At 41.1% G+C, this 22,334-nt stretch overlaps 2 protein-coding genes across 4 annotated transcripts in view; both read right to left on the bottom strand.

Moving 5' to 3' along the window:
• LOC140735901 (bactericidal permeability-increasing protein-like) overlaps positions 1-9,737 on the bottom strand; it is a 65,731-nt gene extending 55,994 nt beyond the window's left edge. The window contains exon 1 of the mRNA XM_073061494.1: positions 9,683-9,737. Coding sequence (XP_072917595.1) covers positions 9,683-9,722 — 40 coding nt within the window. The 5' untranslated portion in view covers positions 9,723-9,737. The remainder of the gene's footprint in view (positions 1-9,682) is intronic.
• Positions 9,738-16,400: 6,663 nt separating this feature from the next.
• The window catches only part of gnas (GNAS complex locus), a 314,392-nt gene continuing 308,458 nt past the window's right edge, over positions 16,401-22,334 (bottom strand). For 2 of the 3 annotated variants that reach the window (XM_073061497.1, XM_073061498.1), the window contains 2 exons: positions 20,964-21,031; positions 18,055-19,882 (listed from right to left, as the gene is read on the bottom strand). In XM_073061497.1, coding sequence (XP_072917598.1) covers positions 19,736-19,882; positions 20,964-21,031 — 215 coding nt within the window. In that variant the 3' untranslated portion in view covers positions 18,055-19,735. Of the gene's footprint in view, positions 19,883-20,963; positions 21,032-22,334 lie in introns of all 3 variants that reach the window. The other variant, XM_073061496.1, reaches the window with a different exon arrangement.

Consider the following 22,334-nt stretch of genomic DNA (forward strand, 5'->3'; position numbering starts at 1 on the left):
ACCCTTCGTCCTGACGAAGGGTTGTTTGAATTTCCAGCATCTGCAGATTTCCTTGTGTTTGTTCTACTGAAGTTCTCCATTCCCTACTGTCCACCGTGTAAGTCTGCCCTGGTTCTTCCTCCCAAAGTGCAACTCCTCAGATTTGAGTGCATTAAATTCCATCTGCCATTTTTCTACCCTTTTGTCTAGGTGGTCCAGATCTTGTTGCAAGCTATGACAGCCTTCCTCACTGTACACTACACCCCCAATCTCAGTGTCATCCACAAATTTGCTAAACCAGTTTACCAACTCATCATCCAGATCATTGATATAGATGACAAACAGCGATGATTCCAGCACTGATCTCTGCAGCACTCTGCAAATTACCGATCAGAGTAGATAAAGGCACAAAAAGTATAAAATTAGATGCTCAGTTTCTGAATGCATTCAGCTGCTATAGCAGGATGGACAAATTGATAGTGTTGGCCAGAAAGAATGACAGTTTACAAATCAGTGAATTCAGATGAATCAAGGACAGACTAATTGTCTTTGTTCTTGCCACATGCTTGGGGATGGAGGCTGTCATTTTGTGAAGGCACTCCATTTTGTAAGCATGACCTGCTGGGCTTGATCAATGTTTTAAAGAGGACACAATGATACTTCAGGTAATCTGCTGGACTGGAGATCATTTCCAAATAAGAAGTTATTTGTGAAATGTTCTTTGGTTGGATATAACATGCAGGTTTGTGAATGTTGGGGTTGATGCCTGCCTGAAATGTTTCGAGCTCATTGCTGATTGAGAACAAAGAGCCATAAATTATCGGCTGTCACTTGATGGGGAGAGGGCAATAAATGGACACTGGCTTGGAGCAGAGCCAATAACAAGGTGTTACAGGACAGACAAAAGACCTGTGGCCAATGACACTGGGATGCGATATTTGAATTGATAAGGAATGGATATAAAAATGGCTGCTTCGTGTGCGCTGGTAGCGGTGACTTCAAAGAACAACCATCGCAGACACAAGCATAAGCAACCCTGTCTGAAACACGTGGCGAGTGAATCGGGACAATGAGGAACGCCCGGCCAGCATAGACTCCTTTGCCTAGGTAATACCTTTGCTGTTCTTTGACTATTCAGGAGAGTCAAGGATACCTAGCGAGTGTGCACACAAGGTATTTAGTGTATGAATTCACGTAGAAGCATAGAAAATAGGTGCAGGAGTAGGCCATTCTGCCCTTTGAGCCTGCATCACCATTCAGTATGATCATGGCTGATCATCCAACTCAGAACCCTGTACCTGCTTTCTCTCCATACCTCATACTTGTTAGTACTAGTACAATAAAGGTACTTGTCAGTAAATACAAGTGTGCCTCTCTGTGCCTCACTAAGCATCGTTATAAAAAGTACTTTTTAACAACAGCACAGCTGGAAATGAATGAGGGTAATTAGGCAGGTTAGCGTTCAGGGGTATATGACATCTTTGAAAGATGGGCAGAAAGGAAAACAAGGTGGAATTGCTCAATTGGGAAGGATACGATCACTGTTATGGTGAGGAACGGTGCTTGCTCACAAGCTCAAGGTGATCAGTTTGATTAGAGTAAACAAAGAGCCAGGGTAGGAGTCTCCGTCGATCTCCTCTGGGAAATCGTGGTCATAGCTTTGTAGGATTTGTAATGCAGCTTGAACAAGTGAGAATCTTGTGTCTAAAGCTAGTGTCCTAAACCTAAAGGCAATGCCAGTGGTACAAGGACAGGGTCTCGGCCCGAAACATCGACTGTAGTCTTTTCCATAGATGCCGCTTGGCCTGCCGAGTTCCTCCAGTATTTTGTGTTACGAGGACAGGGTCAGCTTAAATAGACTGTAATTACAGGTAGACTGGCTGGTGGCGCAGTGACATCAGGGAAGGTTCTCGAGTTCGAATCTAGTCGGGCTGCTCCTAGGCACATTTTCCATCCATGCCGAGGCTTGCAATTTGGCCTCGTAAAGAAAAACACTGCGCTGTGAGAAGGACGTGGGGGACCACTCACAGAATCTTTCCTCCAAGACCACCACTTGGATAAAAAAGTGGTCGCCGCAGCTCTGGCAGAGTACGGCACACACAAAAAAATTACAGGTAAAGACTAGATCAGCACTGCAGATGTTTGAGGAGATATTTCATAAATCTTTGCAAGGATGAATTCTGTAGAGAAGGAAAGAGTGAATGGGAAGAGTGCGCCAGCCAAGACTCACCCAAGTTCAGGAAGCCATCAGATTGCAAAAGATAAAACAGTGTTCCAAAGATTAGTGCTGAGCCAGAGGATTGGGAAATTTCTAAAATCTGGCAACAGGTAGCTCAAGAGGAATATAGAAGATGAGAGTATATCAGCAAATAATATAAGAACAAGACGGAAGAGTTTTAAATGTACACTCAGTGGCCATTTTATTAGGTACACCTGTTCGTTAATGCAAGTATCTAATCAGCCAATCAATGCATAAAAGCATGAAGACATGGTCAAGGTCTTTAGATGTTGTTCAGACCCATCTTCAGAATGGGGAAGAAATGCGATCTAGAGCACTTTGACCATAGAAAAGTCTCAAGTTTACAGAGAATGATGCAAGAAACAAAAAAAATCTAGTGAGTAGCAGTTAGAGTGGTAGAGTCACAGAACACTACAACACAGCAACAGGCCCTTTGGCCCATCTAGTCCATGCGGCTCTCTGGGCAAAAACTCCTTGTTGATGAGAGAGGTTAGAGGAAAATGGCCAGACTAGTTCATGCTGACAGGAAGGTGACAGTAACTGAAATCACCAGTGTTACAGCAGTGATGTGCAGAGGAACATCTCTGAATGTACAAAATATTGAATCTTGTAGTGGATGGGCTACAGAATTAGAAGATCACAGGCGGTACCTAATAAAGTGGCCATTGAGTGCATTTAATGCAGTGACAATAAATGTTGTTCCCACAGAACCAATGAATGAAAAGTGTCCCAATAATAATGGATGTCCAGGAGACAGGAGCTTAAAACAATCTTTATCCCTTGAGAAAATGTTCTGGACAAACCAATGCAGCCAAAGGCTAACTGCACCCTTGCTCCTGAAGGACTCCATCCCAGCGCCCCAAGGGAAGTGGCTGCAGAGATACAGTATGTTGATTGCAATTTGTTACTGTTCCCTGGATTCTGGAGAAATCCCAATTAGAAAACTACTACTGTGAAACTGCTGAACAAGAAAGGAGAGAAGTGGAAAGCAGGAAATGATAAGCCAGTTAACATAACATTTATAATCAGGAACATAATGGAATCCATTATGAAAGGGGTAATAGTAAGATATTTAGAAAAATTGAAAGATAATCAAGCCAAGTGCACGAGTAAGGCACGCAAAATGCTAGAGGAACTCAGCAGGTCAGGCAGCACCTGTGGAGGGAATTGAACAGTCAATATTTTGGGCTGAGACCCTTCATCCATACTGGAAAGGAAGGGGGTAGAAGCCAGAATAAGGAGGTGGGAAGGAAAGGATTACAAGCTAGCGTGTGATAGGTGAAGCCAGTTAAGCAGGAAGATTGGTGGGTAGTGAGTTGGTGGGTGGGTGGGGGGATGTTGGGGGGGGGGGGGGAGAGATGATACAAGAAGCTGGAAGGGGATAGGTGGAAGTGGTAAATGGCTGAAGGAGAAATCTAATAGGAGAGGAGAGTGAATCATGGGAAGAAGGAAGAGGTGAACCAGAGGAGAGATGGGTAGGAGGGTAGAAGAGAATGAGTGAAAGGATAACCAGAATGGGGAATTGGAAAAGAGAGGAGGGAGGGGGAAAAACAGAAGTTAGAGAAATTGATGCTCATGCCTTCGGGTTGGAGGCTACCCTGATGAAATATGAGGTGAAAGCCACGGACATACACATAAGAACAGGAATAGGAAACCAAGTTGAAATGGGTAGCCATCGGAAGATCTTGCCCTTTGCAGCGGACAGAGCAAAGGTGCATGACAAAGCAGTCCCACAATCTACTTTGGGCTTCACGATGTAGAAGAGGCAGCACTGCCAGCAACAGGTAGAGTAGATGAGCCCAACAGACTCACACATGAAGAGTCGGGTTACCTGAAACGACTGTTTGGGGCCCTGAATGGCGAGGGAGGAGGTGCAGGGGTAGGTGGAGCACTTGTCACACTTGCAGGGATATGAGCCAGGAGGGAGATCTGTGGAGAGGGATGAAATGCATTTGACCACTTTGTTAGAGTTCTTTGAAGATATATCAAACAGAATGGACAAACAGGAACCAGAAGTAGTGGTTCTGGATTTCTAGATCTCATTTCAGCAGGAATCACATACAAAGAGGTATGTTTTATGGGCATGCATGGGGCAGTGGCTAACAAACAGAAAACAGTCAGGAACATTGGACTGTTCTCAGAATAGCAATCAATAGTTTGCTAGTTGCCAAGAGATGAGAGCAGGAGCCTCAACTGTTCTTCATCTATGTTAATGACTTGATTGATAATGGGTTTAGAGCACCTCAGTTTATGAGAGATATGAAAGGGTTGACCATTTTCTAAATGGAGAGAAATACAAAAAACTGAGGTGCAAAGGGACTTGGGAGTGCTTGTGCAGGATTCCCTAAAGGTTAATTTGCAGGTCGAGTCTGGTGTGTAAGTCAAATGCAATGTTAGTATTCATTTCAAGAGGACTAGAATATAAAAGGAAGGATATAATATTAAGACTTTATAAAGCACAGTCCAAGCATCACTTGGAGTAGCAGTTGTCTTAGAAAGGATGTGCTGAAACTGGAGAGGGTTCAAAGGAGGTCCACAAAAATGATTCCAGGATTGCATGGCTTGTCAAATGAAGAGTGTTTGATGGCTCTGGGCCTGTGTTTACTAGAATTCAAAAGAGTGAGGGGTGACCTCATTAAAACCTATTAAATGCTGAAAGACCTTGAGAAGGTGAATGTGAAGAAGATATTTCCTACGGTGGGAGAGTCTAAGACCAGAGGACACAGTTGGAGCGGACAAGGAGGAAGAATATCCAACCTTTCAATGGGATCTGGACCAGCAGGAAAAATAACCTGGGCAAAGGCAGATGAAATTTAATGCAGACAAGTGTGAGGTGTTGCACTTTGGGAGGATGAACCAGCATAGAACTTTACACAGTGAGTGGCAAGGCACTGGGGAGCATGGTGGAACAGAGGGATCTTGCAATACAGATCCATTATTCCTTGAAAGTGATGGCATACGTGGATAGGGTTGTGAAGAGTGCTGCTGGCACCTCGACTCTCATAAATCAAAGTATGAGTGCAGGAGTTGGAATGTTATGTTGAAGTTGGATAAGATGCTGGTAAAGCCCAACTAGGATTATAGTGACACAAACACGAAATGAAGATCTGCAGATGCTGGAAATCCGAGCAATACACAGAAAATGCTAGAGGAACTCAGCAGCCCAGGCAGTTCTGGTTACCTACCAACAGGAAAGTTATCAGATTGAAAGAATGCAGAGAAAATTTACAAATATGTTACTGGTATTTGAGGTACGAGTTATAGGAAAAGGTAGAATTGGTTAGGACCTTATTTCCTGGAGAGTAGGAGAACGAAGGGAGATTTACTAGAGGTATGCAAACTATGAGGGTATAGATAGGGTAAATGCAAGCAGGCTTTTTATACTGAGGTTGGATGAGATTAAGGGTGAAAGGTGAAATGTTTAAGGAGAACATGGGGGGTTGTGGGGTTGGGGAGGAGCTTTTGCACTCAAGAGTGGTGAGTGTGTGGAATAAGCTGCCAGTGGATATGGGTTGGATTTCAACGTGCAGGAGAAATTTGGATAGGTACATGGATGGGACAGGAATGGAGGGCTTTGGTTTGGGTAGGCTGGCATAGATTAGATGGGGCTGAAGGGTTTTTTGAGTGCTGTAGTCTTCTATGACCCTGTAGATAGGGCCAGAGTACTTCCCCCAGATCGAAAATATCAAATACAAGAAACTCAGGTTCAAGATAAGAGGGGAAGGTTTAAAGATTGGCAAGTTTTATTATGCTTTGCCCAGAGGGGTATGTGCCTGAAGGTGGTAGAACCAGATACATAGCAACATTTACAATGTGTTTAGACAGGCACATGTACAACCTAGGAATAAAGATGTAGACCACGTGCTGGCAGATGCGATTCGTCAGATTGGCATCATAATCAGCACAGACATTTTGAATAGGGAAAATGGGAAGTGATACATATTGCTGGGTTGAATTTGAAGGCAGAGTACACGGTTAATGTCAGGATCCATAGCCTTGAGGAAGAACAAAGATATCTTGTCCCCATTCATCAGTCCCTCAAAGTTGTGGTGCTAGTTGATAGGGTAGTCAAGAAAACTTATGGTCTGTTAGTCTATACTTGGAGTATTGTGTCCAGTTTATTAGAAGAACATAGAAGCTTTAGAGAGGGTGCAGAGGACATTTATCAGGATGCTGCCTAGATTGGAGAATATGTCTTACATGCAAAAGTTGATCAAGCTAGACTTCTCTCTTTATAGTGAAGAAAGATGAGAAGCAACTTGATTGAGTTGCATAGGAGGCATTGATTGATTGAGGCATTGGCTAGTACCAGAGGACATCCTTTTAAGGTGAGTGGAGGAAAGTTTAGGGGAGAAGTCAGCGAGGTTTGTTTTAAATAGACTGTGGTAAAAACCTGGATTAAGGATATTTAAAAGACTCTTAGATAGGCACATAGATACGTTTGTGGATGATATAAAAATAGGTAGAGGGGCAGGTAGTGTTGAAGCAGGGAGAACTTAGACCTACAGGAGAATCGGAAAAGATGAAATACGGTGTTGGGAAGTATAGAGTCATGCACTTTGGTAGAAGGAATAAATGAGTAGACTGTTTTCTAATCGGTGAGCAAATTCAGAAATCAGAACTGCAAAGGAACTTGGAAGTCCTTCTGCAGGATTCCTTAAAGCTGAACTTGCATGTTGAGTTAGTGCCAACGATGGTAAATTTAATGTCAGGAAGGATGGAATGTTGAGGCTTTAATAAGGCACTGGAGTATTGTGAGCAGTTTTGGGCCTCTTATCCAAGGAAGTATGTGCTAGCATTGGAGAGTGTCCAAAGGAGGTTCACAAGAATGATCCTAGGAAAGAAATGGTTAATTTTGAGGGGTGTTTGATGGCTATGGGCCTGTACTCACTGGAGTTTAGAAGAATGAGGGGAAATCTCATTGAATCCCATCAAATATTGAAAAGCCAAGATAGAATGGATGTGGAGAGGATATTTCCTATAGCGGGGAGTCGAGGACCAGAGGGCACAGCCTCAGTACACAAGCATGTTTCCTTAGAAGAGATGAGGAGGAATTTCTTTAGCCAGAGCATAGTGAATCCGTGGAATTCATTGTCATAGACAGCTGTGGAGGTCCAAGTCATTGGGTGGTGCCTAAGAAGAATGTGGCAACCTGCCTCAATGACCATCTTCAAGTAGCACTTGCATCTACAGTGAAGTGTTTTAATAGGTTGATGATGAAACGTATCAACTCCTGCCTGAGGAACAACTTGGATCTGTTCCAATTTACCCACCGTCCTAACAGGTCAACAGCAGATGCCATTTCATTGGCTCTTCACTCAACCCTGGAACATCTGGACAGTGAAGATACATACATCAGGGTGCTCTTCATTTGCTACAGTTCAGCATTCAGTGCTATCATCCCCTTAAAACTAATCAATAAGTTCCAAGACATAGGCCTCAATATCTCCTTGTGCAACTAGATCCTCGATTTCCTCACTTGCAGACCCCTACCTGTTCAGATTGATCAACATCAGCACATGTGGACCACAAGGCCGTGTGCTTGGACCCCTACTCCATTCGCTTTACACTTATGACTGTGTGGCTAAGCACAACTCCAATGCCATATTCAATCTTGCTAATGGCACCATTGACATTAGGTGAATCAAAGGTGGTGACAAATCAGCATATAGGAGAGAGGTCGAAAATCTGGTTGAGTGGTGCCACAACAACCTCTTACTCAATGCTAGCAAGACCAAGCAGATGATTACTGATTTCAGGAGGAAACGGAGGTCCGTGAGCCAGTCCTCATTGGAGGGTCAAAAGTAGAAAGGGTCAGCAACTTTAAATATCTCACTGTCATCAGGGTCTTCAGGGGATCTCTTCTGGATCCAGCACACAAGTGCCGTTACAAAGAAAGCATGACAACACCTTTACTTTTTGAGAAGTTTCCAAAGATCTGGCATGTCATCTCAATAGACGTGCAGTGGAGAGGTTGCATTACCAGCTGGTATGGAAACACCAAAGCCCATGAAAGGAAAAGCCCTCCCCACCACTGAGCACATTTTCATGGACCATTGTCACAGTACAGCAGTATCATCATCTGAGACACCCCCCCACCCCACCAATGCTCTCTTCTCACTGCTGTCATCAGGAATGAGGTGCAGGAACCTTAGGAGCTACATTATCAGATTCAGGAACAATGATTACTCCTCAACTATCAGGCTCTTGTACCAGAAGCAATTTACTCACCCCAAAACTGAACTGTTTCCACAACTTATAAAGTTACTGTCAAGGAACCATCTTCTTATGTCCACAATGTTTATTACTTATTTGTTTATTATTATTTTGCTTTTTTTTGTTTCTTTTTATTTACTGTGAATACTTGCAAGCCAATGAATCTCAGGGTTGTACATGGTGACATATGTACTTTGATAATAAATGTACTTTCAACTTTGATATTTAAAGCAGGGGTTGATAGGCTCTTGATTCCTAAGGGCATCAAAGGTTGCAGGGAGAAGGCAGGGGAATGGGATTGAGAGAGAGAATAATCATTAAATGTTGGGATGTCAGAACAGATGGTCATGACCAAATGGTCTAATCTGCTCTTATATCTTCTGGACTTAGGGATGAAAGAAAATTGGAGTGTTATGGGTTGTGAAGGAAGGTGTGGGGGGGGGGGGGTGAGAATGATTGTGGAGATATATGTAGGTCAGCACGGCATCATGCACTGAAGGGTCTGTACTGTAGGGTTCTATGTTGTATCACATCCTGGGTCAAAGGGCATGTTTCGGTGCTGTACTGTTCATTATCCATTGTGGGCAGAAATTGACAGATATTTAAATCGTGACCAAGGAAATGGCACAGGTTTAGATTGGATTAGCCAGGTGGTTTCTGATGGTAGAACAGGAACAAGGGTCAAAAGACCATCTCCTGCTGCTAGTCCTCGTTTTGTTATGAAGATTTGGAGCGTGTGCGAAAGAGATGTACTTGAGATGAAGAACTTTAGTAATAGGGATAGATTGTTTTCCAGGGAGCAGAAGAGATTGTCAGGTGAAATAGGAGCAGTTACAATCATGCACAGCAAGTGCTCCTATTGTCTGAGGTAAAAAAAAAAGCAGAGGACACAGAATAAAGATCTTTGACAAAATAACCAAAAGTTGGTTTACATTGAACCAGTACAGACAGTGGGCTGAATGGTCTCCAGCCTTTTCATAAACATTGTGAATCTAAGAGTGAAAAAATGAAACCTTAGTAGAGGATGGAGTTTAGCCAAAATTAAAAACTGTTTCAGCATTGTAGTGTTCTATTATAAACTGATATGTAAAAAAAAGTATCAAAGCGAAAATCTCAGGTCTTATACTGTCAAACACTCAGCCACAGGATAGCAAGAAAGAAGGAAATTCAGCAATCTAAACCCGTTTATTTTCCCCGCTCTCCTGAAAGCTCTCAGCATTCTCTATCAATGAGCAACATACACTGTACCTGACAGCTTCTCCATGTTGTTTGGGTTGTCTTTGCTCATAACTGCGAAAAAAAAAGCCATTTTGCTCAAGATACCTATCAGGAGAACGGTTAATCCTGCTCAGCTGTACTACCGCTCGCCACCGGTGCATTGATTAAGGTCAATGAATCCACAAGACCAGTCAGCGCACAACCGCTTTGTGATTTTAAAGGTAGCGCTCAAATCTGACCCCAGATACAGTATATAATTGCAACCATTATTAACTAACCAACACTCTTTCCTCTTATCCTGCTTAACCTCTTCTTCGGTTGTCCATCGGAATTCGATGAGGACGTCCACTCCTTTAACCGTGAGATCTTTGATGACTATACAGTCCTATCCTGGACCCACAAGCTCTATTGCAGGTGGGACAAGTATATGTGGTAGTGATGGCAACCATAGGGGCATTTCTCTTGGCTCTCTTCTGGTTGTACGAACCCCGTCCCTACACAGCTGTCGCCAAATGTTAAGGACAGCATCAACATCCTCCAGGTCATCAGGTCTGATCTTGCACTTCCTTAAAGCATTTTGTAGATCTGCTTAACCTACAGACTGACTGATGCACTAGAAGGATTTACAGTCGAGTAGTTACTCTGTTACTGTGGAAAAACAGCTTGCATTCAACAAGGTGTGTTTTTAAAAATAAAAGTTGTGTTGGTTGTAGATAACTACTGTGGCTCCGTTACAGGGGTAATTTCTTCTTGTGGTCATTGTGCTCCTGTGAGTGAGCTTTAAGGGGTTCAAAGAGCAACATCTGAGGCACAGCGTGCACCTAGCTACTCCCTACTTTACTCAAAAATGCAACTGCAGATTCTGTGGATCAAAGAATACGTACACAACGCTGGAAGAACTCAGCAGGTCAGGCAGCATCCATGAGAAAAGAGTAGCCAACGTTTCGTTACTGGGCTACGGCCCTCTCTTCCCCCCCCCCCCCCCCCCATTCCTGATGAAGGGTCTCGACCCGAAACGTTGGCTACTCTTTTCTCACAGATGCTGCCTGACCTGCTGAGTTCTTCCAGCGTTGTGTACGTATTCCCTACTTTACTGGTGGGGCATCTTAGGTTGTGGTGAAGTCACAGGTGGGGGAATTGAACACACGTCTTCAAATGGAGGCGGAGATGCTATCTTAAGAGCAGTGATGATTATTAACAGAATAAAGAGAAGTCTAGCAGTTCCTGAAAGGTTAAATCACCTGCTGAGTTTAAACTTTGTTCTCCAGCAAGACTCAAGTCAGAGCTCTCCGCAGGGTTAAGATTCTCTTAGACTCACCAGCAACAGGGAGAGAAGCAATTTTCTTTACGATTAGTTCTATGCAAGTATATACCCAGCAGAAATTAGAGCAACACCAGAGGAAAGGAGAATTATAATCAAATGCTTGAACAAGTAATTTAATGCTTCTTTCCTGCCATCTAGTGGCTTCACAGCTCATTACAGTAATAAATCCTGTATCAAAGGTTTAAAAATCACAGATCAGTTTCACTACTTTTTTCACATCTACTCACAAGGAAAGAAAAAATAGAAGGAATCTCTAGAAATTGTCACAGCTGGATAAAGAAATTAGGTAGGAAAGATTCTGATTAGCTTTGCTTGCATCTGGCAATAGTCAGCAAAGGGAAGGGCCCCAAAAGTTTGCCATTTGGAGGGTGGCAATATGGAATGCATCAGCCAGGCTAGCACCTCTCTGTAAGCATGCTGAAGTATTCCAGAACTGTAGCAGGATCCAAGTTTGCCCAGCTCGTGAATTACTGAAATCTCACCACTCGTACCTTAAATCTTGAGATGACTGTTCTTATACCTTCATGGCCAGCCCCGCTCACTTCGTCCATGTGTTCTTGCCCAAAATTCTGCTGCTGATGTTCCAAATTATGAAAACCCTACTTCACAATCAACATACCCAACTATTCCCTGGTCTTAAATTGTCTTTCAATAATTGACTGGGTCTAATTTTAAGCACTGTAGAATAACTAAATAATTTAAACTAAAACTAATGAAAACAGAAGGGACATCAATCTGAAACATTCTCTTCCCAGAAATGCTAACCTGCTATGTCTTCAGCAAAACAGAAAATAGTGGAAATACTCAACAGGTCAATCAGCACCAGTGGACAAAGGCAGAATCCATATTTCAGGTCAATTACCTTTAATTAGAATCTCAGATATTAAGGCTTGTTGACCTAAAACATAAACCCAGTCTTCATCATATTGTTTACAGGATCTTAAGGTGTGCAATCAGTTGCCATATTTCCATTATTGTACTTAAAACACAAATTAACTTGTGATGTTGAGGCTGCAGAAAGTAAAATGTACCATCAGTCTTTTTAGTACATAAATCTATTTCAGCTTGCTGTTAAATGTTTGTATGTAGATTGCATCAGGACCAACATCTTCATCCTGCTACTGTACACATATAATGCATTTTTCATAACACCTCAAACAATCCATTTGTGTTTACAGTGGTCCAGATGCCAAGCTCATTCTCGCATCCAACCTAACAGTCCCAAAGAAATCACTTCACTGCCAGTCAAGAGTTTAATTCCCACCAAAAATTGCTGTCAACATGGTGCCATGTGTTGCTTTCTGTTCAAGATGAGTCAGTGGATTAGTAATTTGATTTTAGCAACTGAACAAGAGGTTCAGTATTTGAAAGAATGAATTTTCAAGGAATCAATTTGTCTGTGCAGCCCAATACCTGTGACTTAAATTGAATGTTGATCAACATTTTGTAAGCTAGCAAAATCATATTTGACGTATTAATTTGGGATGTACACAATCAGCATTCTGCTCCTCCCCCCTCACCCCCGAGTCATTGCATTTCAAGAAAGTCAAGTACCTTTGGCCCAATCATAATATAAAAGCACACCTTTAAGGGAATGGTTCTACTTGGGTTTTAACCTTTTACTATCAAGTAAATCTTTGAATAAAAACTAGGGCCAAGCAAATAGGTTTTTCTCCCAAAAGAGTACTACAAGAGCTTTTCTTAGTTTGCATAGCTGATCCTACATTAAATGCAGAAGAGCAATAAGGGTTAATAGAGATCACATGGAAATACATTCCAGAAACGATATCAAATGCAAGTCAGAACCACTTGAAGGGGAAGGACATTTATCTCATAAGCGTCTTTTAAAAATGAGGACAAATACCTGACCAGTTTAATATTTGGATTAAAAAAACATGGGCTTGGAATATATTGCTTTAATTATAGTAACTTTTCTTGGTTTTTCAGCCTCCACAGCTGCCATTAAAGATTCATGACCCACTGGGAGATGATATTCTTTGTATCTGAAATCTGACTTCATATTCTAAAACTATCTCCCCCCCCCCCCCCCAACCACCAATTCCACATCCCTCTTGAAAGAACATCCTCACAGTATCAGTGAGACCATGTGAACCGTTTACAGAGCACATGTGCTCGGTCTTCAATGGCCACCCAAGGCACACCTTTTCAACTCCCTTTCCTATTCCCACATTAACACATCCGTTCTGTCTTCTCCTTTGCCATATATTCTACCTGGAGAGCCTACAACCTAATGGTTTAAACACTTTTGAGTAACCTGCTCTCCCTCTCTCGCCATCTGATCCACTTCCATTTTTGGGTGTACAGTTCCCCCCACCCCACTCACTTCCCCACTCCTCCAAGTTCCATCTACTTACTTCCCACATATTTGACCCACCAAATCCTCCCTCATCTGCCCTTCAACTCTTCTGTAATGTTTCCAATTACCTTAACAGTTTACAGCATTGGTTGCCTTTGTGTCCCTGCTATCTCCCTTCTAGCCTCCATCTTCTGCTTCACTCTCTTCTCACTACCACCTGGCTCCATCTGCTTTCTCTGCTTCTACTTATCACCCATTGCCCTTTTCCTCAACTCTCCTCTCCCACCTGGCTCCTTCTGCCCTTCATCCTTCACCTCTATTTGGTCCACCGATCACCTACCAGCCTGCCTAACCCCCTTCCCCACTATCATGGCTATCTTCCATCTTAGTGCTGATGCAGGGAAGACGGTCTCAGTTCAAAGCATTGATGATTCTTTTCACCTTGCTCAGCACCCACTTTGTTATCTTCCTTTGAATGCTGTACTTTTCATTTCGATCGCCTCTCAATGAGCAGAAATCAGTCTATGACAATCGTTCAAAGACCTAACCAATAAAATCAATCTAATGGAAGCATGTCTCCTAAATAGTCAAAGTTTTTATGCAGGAATGATCCAACCAACACTTTCTGCAGTTTTAGTAATGTCTGATTACATTGATTTTAATAGAAACCAACATTCTAATTAAAACAGAAATTGCTAAATGCTCAGATCAGCTTGCATTTCTTCCTACAGATGCAGCCTGATCTGCCAAATATTTCCCACATTTTAATATTTTCTGCATCAGATGCTTTCATTTTTACCAATATCCTAATTGCCCAATCAATTACAGTAAAAAAAAACACAACCAGCTGCCTGCCACTCTGGGGAATTTGGCAGTGATGAAATAGATTTTCTGTACAATTGGACATAATTCCAACGTAGCATAGCAGTTCGCGTGATGCTGTGCAGCTCAGAGCATTTCAGAGATCTATTCCAGTGCCATTCTATAAGGTGTCTCTGTACGTTCGTCCTGTGGAACACCTGGGTTTTCTCCGAGTCGTCCAGTTTCCTCCCACATACCTGGTAGATTAATTGATTGTTGTAAATCATCCCTTATTTAGGTTAGCGTTAATCAGGGGTTGCTGGGGCAGCATAGGTTGAAGGGCCAGAAGACCTGTATCGCTAAAGTAATATTACTCACAGGTACACTTATGTTGTACAGTATAATACATTTTCCAGTGCACCCAATATGTTTAAAATGGAAAAATAGAATCTGGTGAGTTTCAGATGACGTTTCAATAGGAACCCCAGTGTTGGGGTGTTCCTGACCCTAGCTTTACACACTATTCCATCTGGACCACCAGCTCAATCTGGGTTAACAAACGAACATGATGCCAAACAATCAGGAACAAATCAGGTTCAGGATTTTCTGAGGTTTACTGTGTTTCATGAGACACCCAGATCCTGCTGTACAAAAACATCTTGCAATCTCTGTTTAATTCTTTTGCTTTCTTATTCTCCCTACCCAAGAGGATACAACCTTGTGTTCCCACATGTGCCCACCCATTTAATATATTGCTTTTGCAGACACTGACCTCTTTGCAGCTTGCTTTCCCTGGTCATCTGTCATCAGGAAGATTGGCACAAATCATCAATGTAGCTTGTGAATACTTGAGGCACATTTGTTACAGCCTTTTATTCTAAAGACAACAAATTTATCTTAATAGTTAGCCAATCTGGCATCATTTGATCATACCACTATCATCCCTTATATTTTACATGGCATGAGACCTTGTGGCACTCCATACCTTTTGCAAATTCAAATACACTATTTACAATGGTTCTCTTTTATCCAACCTGTATTTTATGCCCTAAAATGTTATCATTTTGCAAGCAGTATTTTAACATTCGTTCTGCTTGATGACTATGATTTTCCAATTTTCTCATTAACAGATATTGGATTAACTAGTCCTGCTTTCTGTATCCTTCTTTTGTCGAGTAGAAATGTGACATTTACAGTTTTCCAATAATTGGGACTACTCTAGAAATCTACGAAAATTTGGAAATTTGCCACGAATACAGACAGCGGTTCTACAGCCACGGTTCTTAAAACTCTAAGAAGCATTGGGTGAAGGAGACTTGCCACCCATTCATCTTTTAGTTGCCAAGTACATTTCCTCTGGTGACAATGATTGCTTCAATTTCCTCTCAATTTTCTTTTTGAATGGAATTTTTGACAAGTGAAAATTCCAATTCTAAATCTACTTCAAGCTTGAATTGGATGCTGGACTTCAGGGTAAGATGGCAGCATGCTTGGTTGTGGCGGCCTCTCTGGGCTTAACAAGTGGTGCAAATGTATGTCTCTTTGTGATCACAAAACATTGGCAATACAAAATAGTTCAAGTCCAGTTCATTATTGAGACTGATGGTGGGGGAGCTGTGTGGCTACAGTTGTTGTGGATACCTGGCTCCCGTGCCACAACATTGCCTGTTACAGCCTCCCACGGAAGGGTGAGAATAGAGGCGTAGCAGGTGTGCTGGAATCCGTGCTGGGTTGGGAGCTGGTCTCTGCAGGCTAGCTCTCCCCTCAGTTCTGCTCTCCACTGTTCGCTCCCTGGAAAACAAGCTGGATTGCCTTCATTTGCTGCTGACCCAGAGTGAGACAAACTAATTTACCTTCATCTGCAGTTGCTCCAGTGTAAAATGAGTAACTGTCTTGCAGAAACGTGGCTCCAGCACAACATCCCATGCACCAATCTTCAGGTCATGCCACTTGAAAACTTGTGACTATCTGCTATTACAATTAAGCGCTGTGTGTGACTGCATAACTGTTTTCCGTACTTTGGCCCTGGAGGAACACTGTTCTGTTTAGCTGTATACACGTGTATGGTTCAATTGGCATTCAACCTGAATTTAAGCTTGCTTAATTCAACTGCATATTAAATTCTCAGCTTTGAAAGAGCAAGGCTGTAGACATTGAGGCTATAGATTTTATAATGAGAGATGCATTTGGAGTGGTAGTTAACTGCAGGGAATCGGGATAGTCTCCATTCCAGTTTAAAGGTGTTTGCTGCCTGAAGTATGTAGTAGAATCAAACTGGGCTTTCAAAATAAAATTGGACCTGCATCTGACAGAAAGCCATTTATTTCCAAGGCTGTTGGTTGAAAAGTGAAGAGACATATTAGAGTTGGCAAAGACCCATGGGCCAAGTTCCATCCTCGCCCCAAACTATGCTATTGTTCCAAAGCACCTTTAATTCTCTTCTCCTACACTTCTGCTCTCTTCTATATGGTAATGATGTAAAGAGTTAAGCACAAATGCAATTTAATGGACAACAACAAATTTCTGTTAGCGTTATTTGCAAATCTTGATAGAGAACACAATTTGTAATTCAGCTACGGATTATGTCATGTCAAACACCATCCATGCAGGAAGTTAACGGGAATACTGGAATGCACAGAATAAATTTTTAACATTTATATTTCCTCAAATACAGCTAGAATAAGAGTTTAGAAGAATTGGGGGGGGGGGGGGGGGTGGAGTACTTCATTGAAACTTGTTGAATACTGAACGGCCTAGATACAGTGGCCATGCAGCAAATATTCCCTATAGTAGGGGAGTCTTGGGTCTTTGGGCATCGTCTCACAATAGAAAGCCATTGCTTCAGGACAGTGATGAGGAGGAATTTCTTGAGCCAGAGGGCAGTGAATCTGTGGAATTCACTGCTACAAGCACTGTGGAATGCCAAGTTATTGGGTATATTTAAAGCAGAGGTTGATAGGCTCTTGAGGAGTAAAGATGTTAAAGTTACAGGAAGAAGACAGAATGGGGTTGAGAGGGATAATAAATACCCCATGATGGAATGCTGAAGATTCAATGGGCCAAATGACCTAATACTGCTCCCATGTGTTATGGTCTTATAGAATGCCAGAGTGTAGAATAAATAAAATAGTACCTCTTTCAACCTATATCTCCTCATTCACACTTAGCATATGATAATGTTACCGTTTACCTCAACAGTATACCTAACTTTTTGAACACAACTAGTTCAAGAAGCTCAATCTCCTGCATCTTCTGTAGAATATATATGTGCTGACCAATAATCAAGAGTCATAAGCCATGGAAACAGGTGATTCACTTGAGACCACAAGCACCCATCACAAAGTTTTCTAACAAAGGATAGCATCTGTAGAGATGGAAGCAACGTTAACAACTCAGGTTGCTGAGCTTTTGTCAGAAGTGAAAGAAGAGCAGAAGATATGTATGTGGTTTCTAATGCCTTATTCATCACTCAACAAAGTTGATGATAAGCCCCTCCCAGATTACCTGATGACTACATCTTTGCTCTTCGTGGGACCTAGATATTTGCAATTTAGTGCTTTTTAAAAGAGAAAGATAACAGTAACAGCATTTCAAGTATACTTCACTGATCAAACAGCACTTAGGGGTATCTGGAGGTCACAATTTGATTCTGAAGCACAGGCAACAATCAATTGTGAAAAAAGTCACAAACCTAAAACCTCTGGATCATGTAGCAACAAACCTCATCCAAACCTTAGATCATCTACTCTTTTTCAATGGTTCTTGTTTAGTTCAAATGATTTCAAACACATCTTTACCAGAATCGCAACAGTGCTTTTTATGGCAGATTCTGTGATGGGTAATATACTTAATCAGTGCAATACTAATGGCATGGTCAAATAAATTTGGGGAAGGTGTAGTGAAGAAAGAAAGGTAGGTTGGGAGGGGGAGGTGAGTAATATAGGCTAACACTGTACTAGATCTGTTATTACAACTGTAATTTAGACTTTGTACAAATTGTACAGGTAATCTTTGACATGAAAAAGTAACATACTCACAGAGACAAAACACCTAGGTATAAAATATAGAGCAGTGTAGTAGTTACTAAAATTACATGCTTTCTTATTGCTACAGTGATTTTTGCTTTTTTTGTACTGTACCACAACTTGTTCTGAGCATATAATTTGCATAAATTATTCAAGTTTAAGAAAAATCCACACGTCTTCACTTGATGCTACTGTATAGTTAATATATAAACAAAATTTTCTAAGTATCTCTTTATTAAAAGAGAAATAAAAATGTCATTTGCAACTGGAATTCTGAGGCCAAATACAAGGGATAACACCTTGCATTATATTAAACTATACCAACATAGTACAGGTGCTGTTGGTTGGACCAGAGGAGCCAGATCTGAAGTTCACCATGTTAACACGATGCCTACATGTTTAATTTTTTTTCTTTAAAGGACTATGAATGACCAAAGACTAGCATTTATAATTTGTAGCAAAATTTGGTTTATGTAGAAACAAGCCATGTTTGCATTTGGATAGACTGAAATGAGTTAAAGCTAAAATTAAAAAATAAGCAAATGATGTTGCAATGTCTGGTCACTTGTTAAAGACCTCACTCTTCTGAAGTGGTTAATTTGCACAATTCTGTACTTTTTTATATATATACTAAACAGCATTTTTCCTTCTTTATAAACCAGAAAAAAACTAAACTACAGATAAATTCCCTACCTTGAGCTAATGCTGCAGATAGGGCTGACAAAGCTGTACAGCGCAATCAAACATACTTACATCTTAGCTCATTTTACAGGTACAGCCATAATCAAGGCACAACGATCTTCTACAAGTTATTTTCAATAAAGTTGTACAAAATAATACATTTTACAGTCTGTACAAGAATAATAATCCAGCAGGGAGATAAACAAGGAAAGTGGAGGAACAAGGAAATAGTTTGGCAGGGATTTAGGGATGCCAGAAGGAGCAGGAACGGGATATCATTGGGTGAAAGATAATGAACAAAGCCAAAAGGTTCACCTGTGGAGAACTAAAAGAGTGTGTGTGGTTAATTCTTTCTACAATCACAGCCCAAAAGCAGTTCACCAAAATCTAGATCCAAGGACTGCCAAAGACTTTTTCTTAAAAATACCCCTCTAAAATGTAGTGGGGTTTTAAAGCAGATTTCTTTTTTTTTGCACTGTTCAGATCTGTAGGAATTCAGCATCTCCGTTCCACACCTTGTCAGACCTGGTTAACATCACAGTAGCTCTAGTCTTCAGCGTGGACTTGGTACCTTCACATTTCTTGTTGCTGTGAATGGATACATTTTTGATATTATGGGTTTATGTGAGCCCACAACAGCGCTGATTACCTTGGAAAAGGCGTTTCCCAAATTGTGTGTAGATTTTATTGTTGTTTTAAAATCCTTCAAGTACTCCTTGTTTAGGGCTTTTGGGGTTTCATTAAAGTAGTAGGGAAACCCACACAGACATGGCCATTTAGGTGATGCCACCTTATACTGTCCAGGGGACAGAGGCCAGTAGGGACAAAAGTGGAGGGGTGCATTCAAAGAGAGACTGCACCAGTTCTCTTCCACCCTGTGTGGGCAAGTCAAATGAGAAATAAAGAGTCCAAGACACAGAGACAAGTGCTTGCCATCACAATAACTCATACTGACGAAGGTGCATACGTTGAATAATGTCCCGACAGTCATTAAACACCCTGCGGATATTCTCAGTATCCACTGCACATGTGAAATGAGGATAGCAGTAATGCCTTCCGTCACCGCTTGCTGTGCTGATTCTCTGAAAGGCAAAGGAAAAGACTGCTAAGTTACAAGCTACTTTACATCAGTCATGTTTTCTAAGAGGTTGTGACAAACACCGCTCATCCAGTAGTTATTTTAATATGCTGTAACTATATGGTCATCTAGCAGCTTTTTGTATACATGTATTACTGGAGCTTCCCACAGCAACTTTAAAGCTGCATTCCATCAGTGGATTGCAGAGTTTTGCAAAGTTCCATTTGCTCAGTATTACTGAGCTCTTTTTGGGTCTATTATTTGATTCTATTGATTGTATTTCCTGGAATGATAACACTTCCAGCTGATGTCTTAATTTACCCTGTGCTTATCAATTCCTTTATTAATAAATGCTTTGGATAATATATAATGAAAATGAATCACATATTAAATATTTTCAAATAAAGGACACTGAACTGTGGACTTTTCTGCCTATTCTTTTCTAAAAATTAATGCAGAGGATCCCTGAAAAGCCTCAGAGTATAATCAGCATAAAGTTTATGAAGTTGTTGCTCGCTGCCTGTTCATTAGACTTTATACTGCCATTTGTACCAGCCATTGATAGTGCCATGGTCTTGTTTTTGTTTGAAGAATAGCATATATGTATGAACCACTTTTATGACAGGAAATTTTTAAGCATTACATCATATAGACCCACTAAAAAGCTAAACAAGATATACTTGTTGCAGTGACAGAGTACTTGAAAAATTAAGGTACATTTGCTAAAAGGAGTAGGTAGAGATAATTCATCAGAACAGCATCTAGACAGCAAATACAACAATTACTTGAAGCTTCTGCAAGGGGTTGATATTATAAAGAGTACAGACAGAGCAGAAGATTGGAAGAGTACGAGTTGGCATAGATTTGGAGCAAATGACCTTCTGTGATGCAACTGTTATGCAATTCCATATCAGAAGCACAGAAAGCTGGAGGAATGAGGAGATAGTTATGAAGTTGTACAGAGCAACAGGGATCAAAACGAAGAGCGAAAAAGAGCATCAGAATGGATTTGTATCTGAATATAATCTCAACTATTACAACCCATGATGTATCCTACAAAACTTAAAATTAATGTGCATATTTACCAGGAACTCATCTCTTATGAAGTACTTGGCCCTTGTGACCCTTGGATCTTCATCAGGTTCCGGTGAGGCTGTTACAAATAAGGCAATAACATAAGAGGTGAGTACCAACTGGTTATAGTCACATTATAGTAACTTATATAAGCAGACGACCTCCATATACTCAACTGACAGTGGCGTGGAACAGAAGGAAATTTGAATCATAGATCTTTAGTCTTAAAGAAGCCAGGCTGATGGTGAGTCAGACAGACATACTTTATTGATCCCAAGGGAAATTGGGTTTTGTTACAGTCGCACCAAGAATAGTGTAGAAATATAGCAATATAAAACCATAAATAATTAAATAATAATAAGTAAATTATGCCAAGTGGAAATAAGTCCAGGACCAGCCTATTGGCTCAGGGTGTCTGACACTCCGAGGGAGCAGTTGTAAAGTTCCCACCAGATTTTTACTGGGGAGAAAATAACAGCTCCACACTCATGGTCATTTCTCTGAACTGCTTAAATCTAAATGACATCCACACTTAAAAAATAAAGTTATATTCCTACAGTTTAAAAAAATGTTAAGTTGAAAATACACATTTTGACATTCTCTTTAAAAACACATTTTTAGAGCATTATCTCAAACTGTGGTTAGGGTTTAACAATATAAAGGATGTTAGAAGATTAAATTACAGAATCTATTAAAATTTTAATGTCTGTATACATCTATTTTTGTAACACTCCACTGTTAATTTCCATACTGTCTTCTCAGCTTGGACTACTGAGAAATCTCAGTTTCCCAAACAACTCAAACTTTGTTTCCAGATTGTGATAAGCTTTGCTATTTAAAGTCAGTTTTAAAGGAGCTGAGTACACGTGCCAAGATATCGGTAGGGCAGGGATGAGGCTTCAATTAGGTCAGTATTTTCGCATTCCCAGGTGTCTTCTGTGTACTTTTTTTTGTGTTTACAGCATTGACAGGCGAGAAGCCATAGAGATACAAATGAGAAAAAAAAGACTGCAGATGTAGAGAAATGGAGCAAGAAAAAGCAGCTGGAGGAACTCAGCAGGTCAGGCAGCATCTGTGGAGGGAAATGGACAGTTGACACCGAGGACCTTCATTTTTCCAAACCTACTATTACCACGCCCCAGCTCTGTGCACTACATCAATAATGTGAAAAACTTCATCTACTTTGCTACTAACTTCCAGCTTGCCCTTGAAGAGTAGTCTAGAAAAAGAGCTCAGCCTGAAATGTCAACTATCCATTTCCTGCTATAGATGTTGCCCGACTTGCTGAGTTCTTCAAGCAGCTTGCTTTTAGCAACAAGATCGTGCTGGCACCCAATTCCTGAGGAAAAATAAATCCCTGCAAAGGAGGTTAAGCAATGAAT

Source organism: Hemitrygon akajei, chromosome 11, assembly GCF_048418815.1.
Source record: "Hemitrygon akajei chromosome 11, sHemAka1.3, whole genome shotgun sequence".
Lineage (NCBI taxonomy): Eukaryota > Metazoa > Chordata > Chondrichthyes > Myliobatiformes > Dasyatidae > Hemitrygon > Hemitrygon akajei.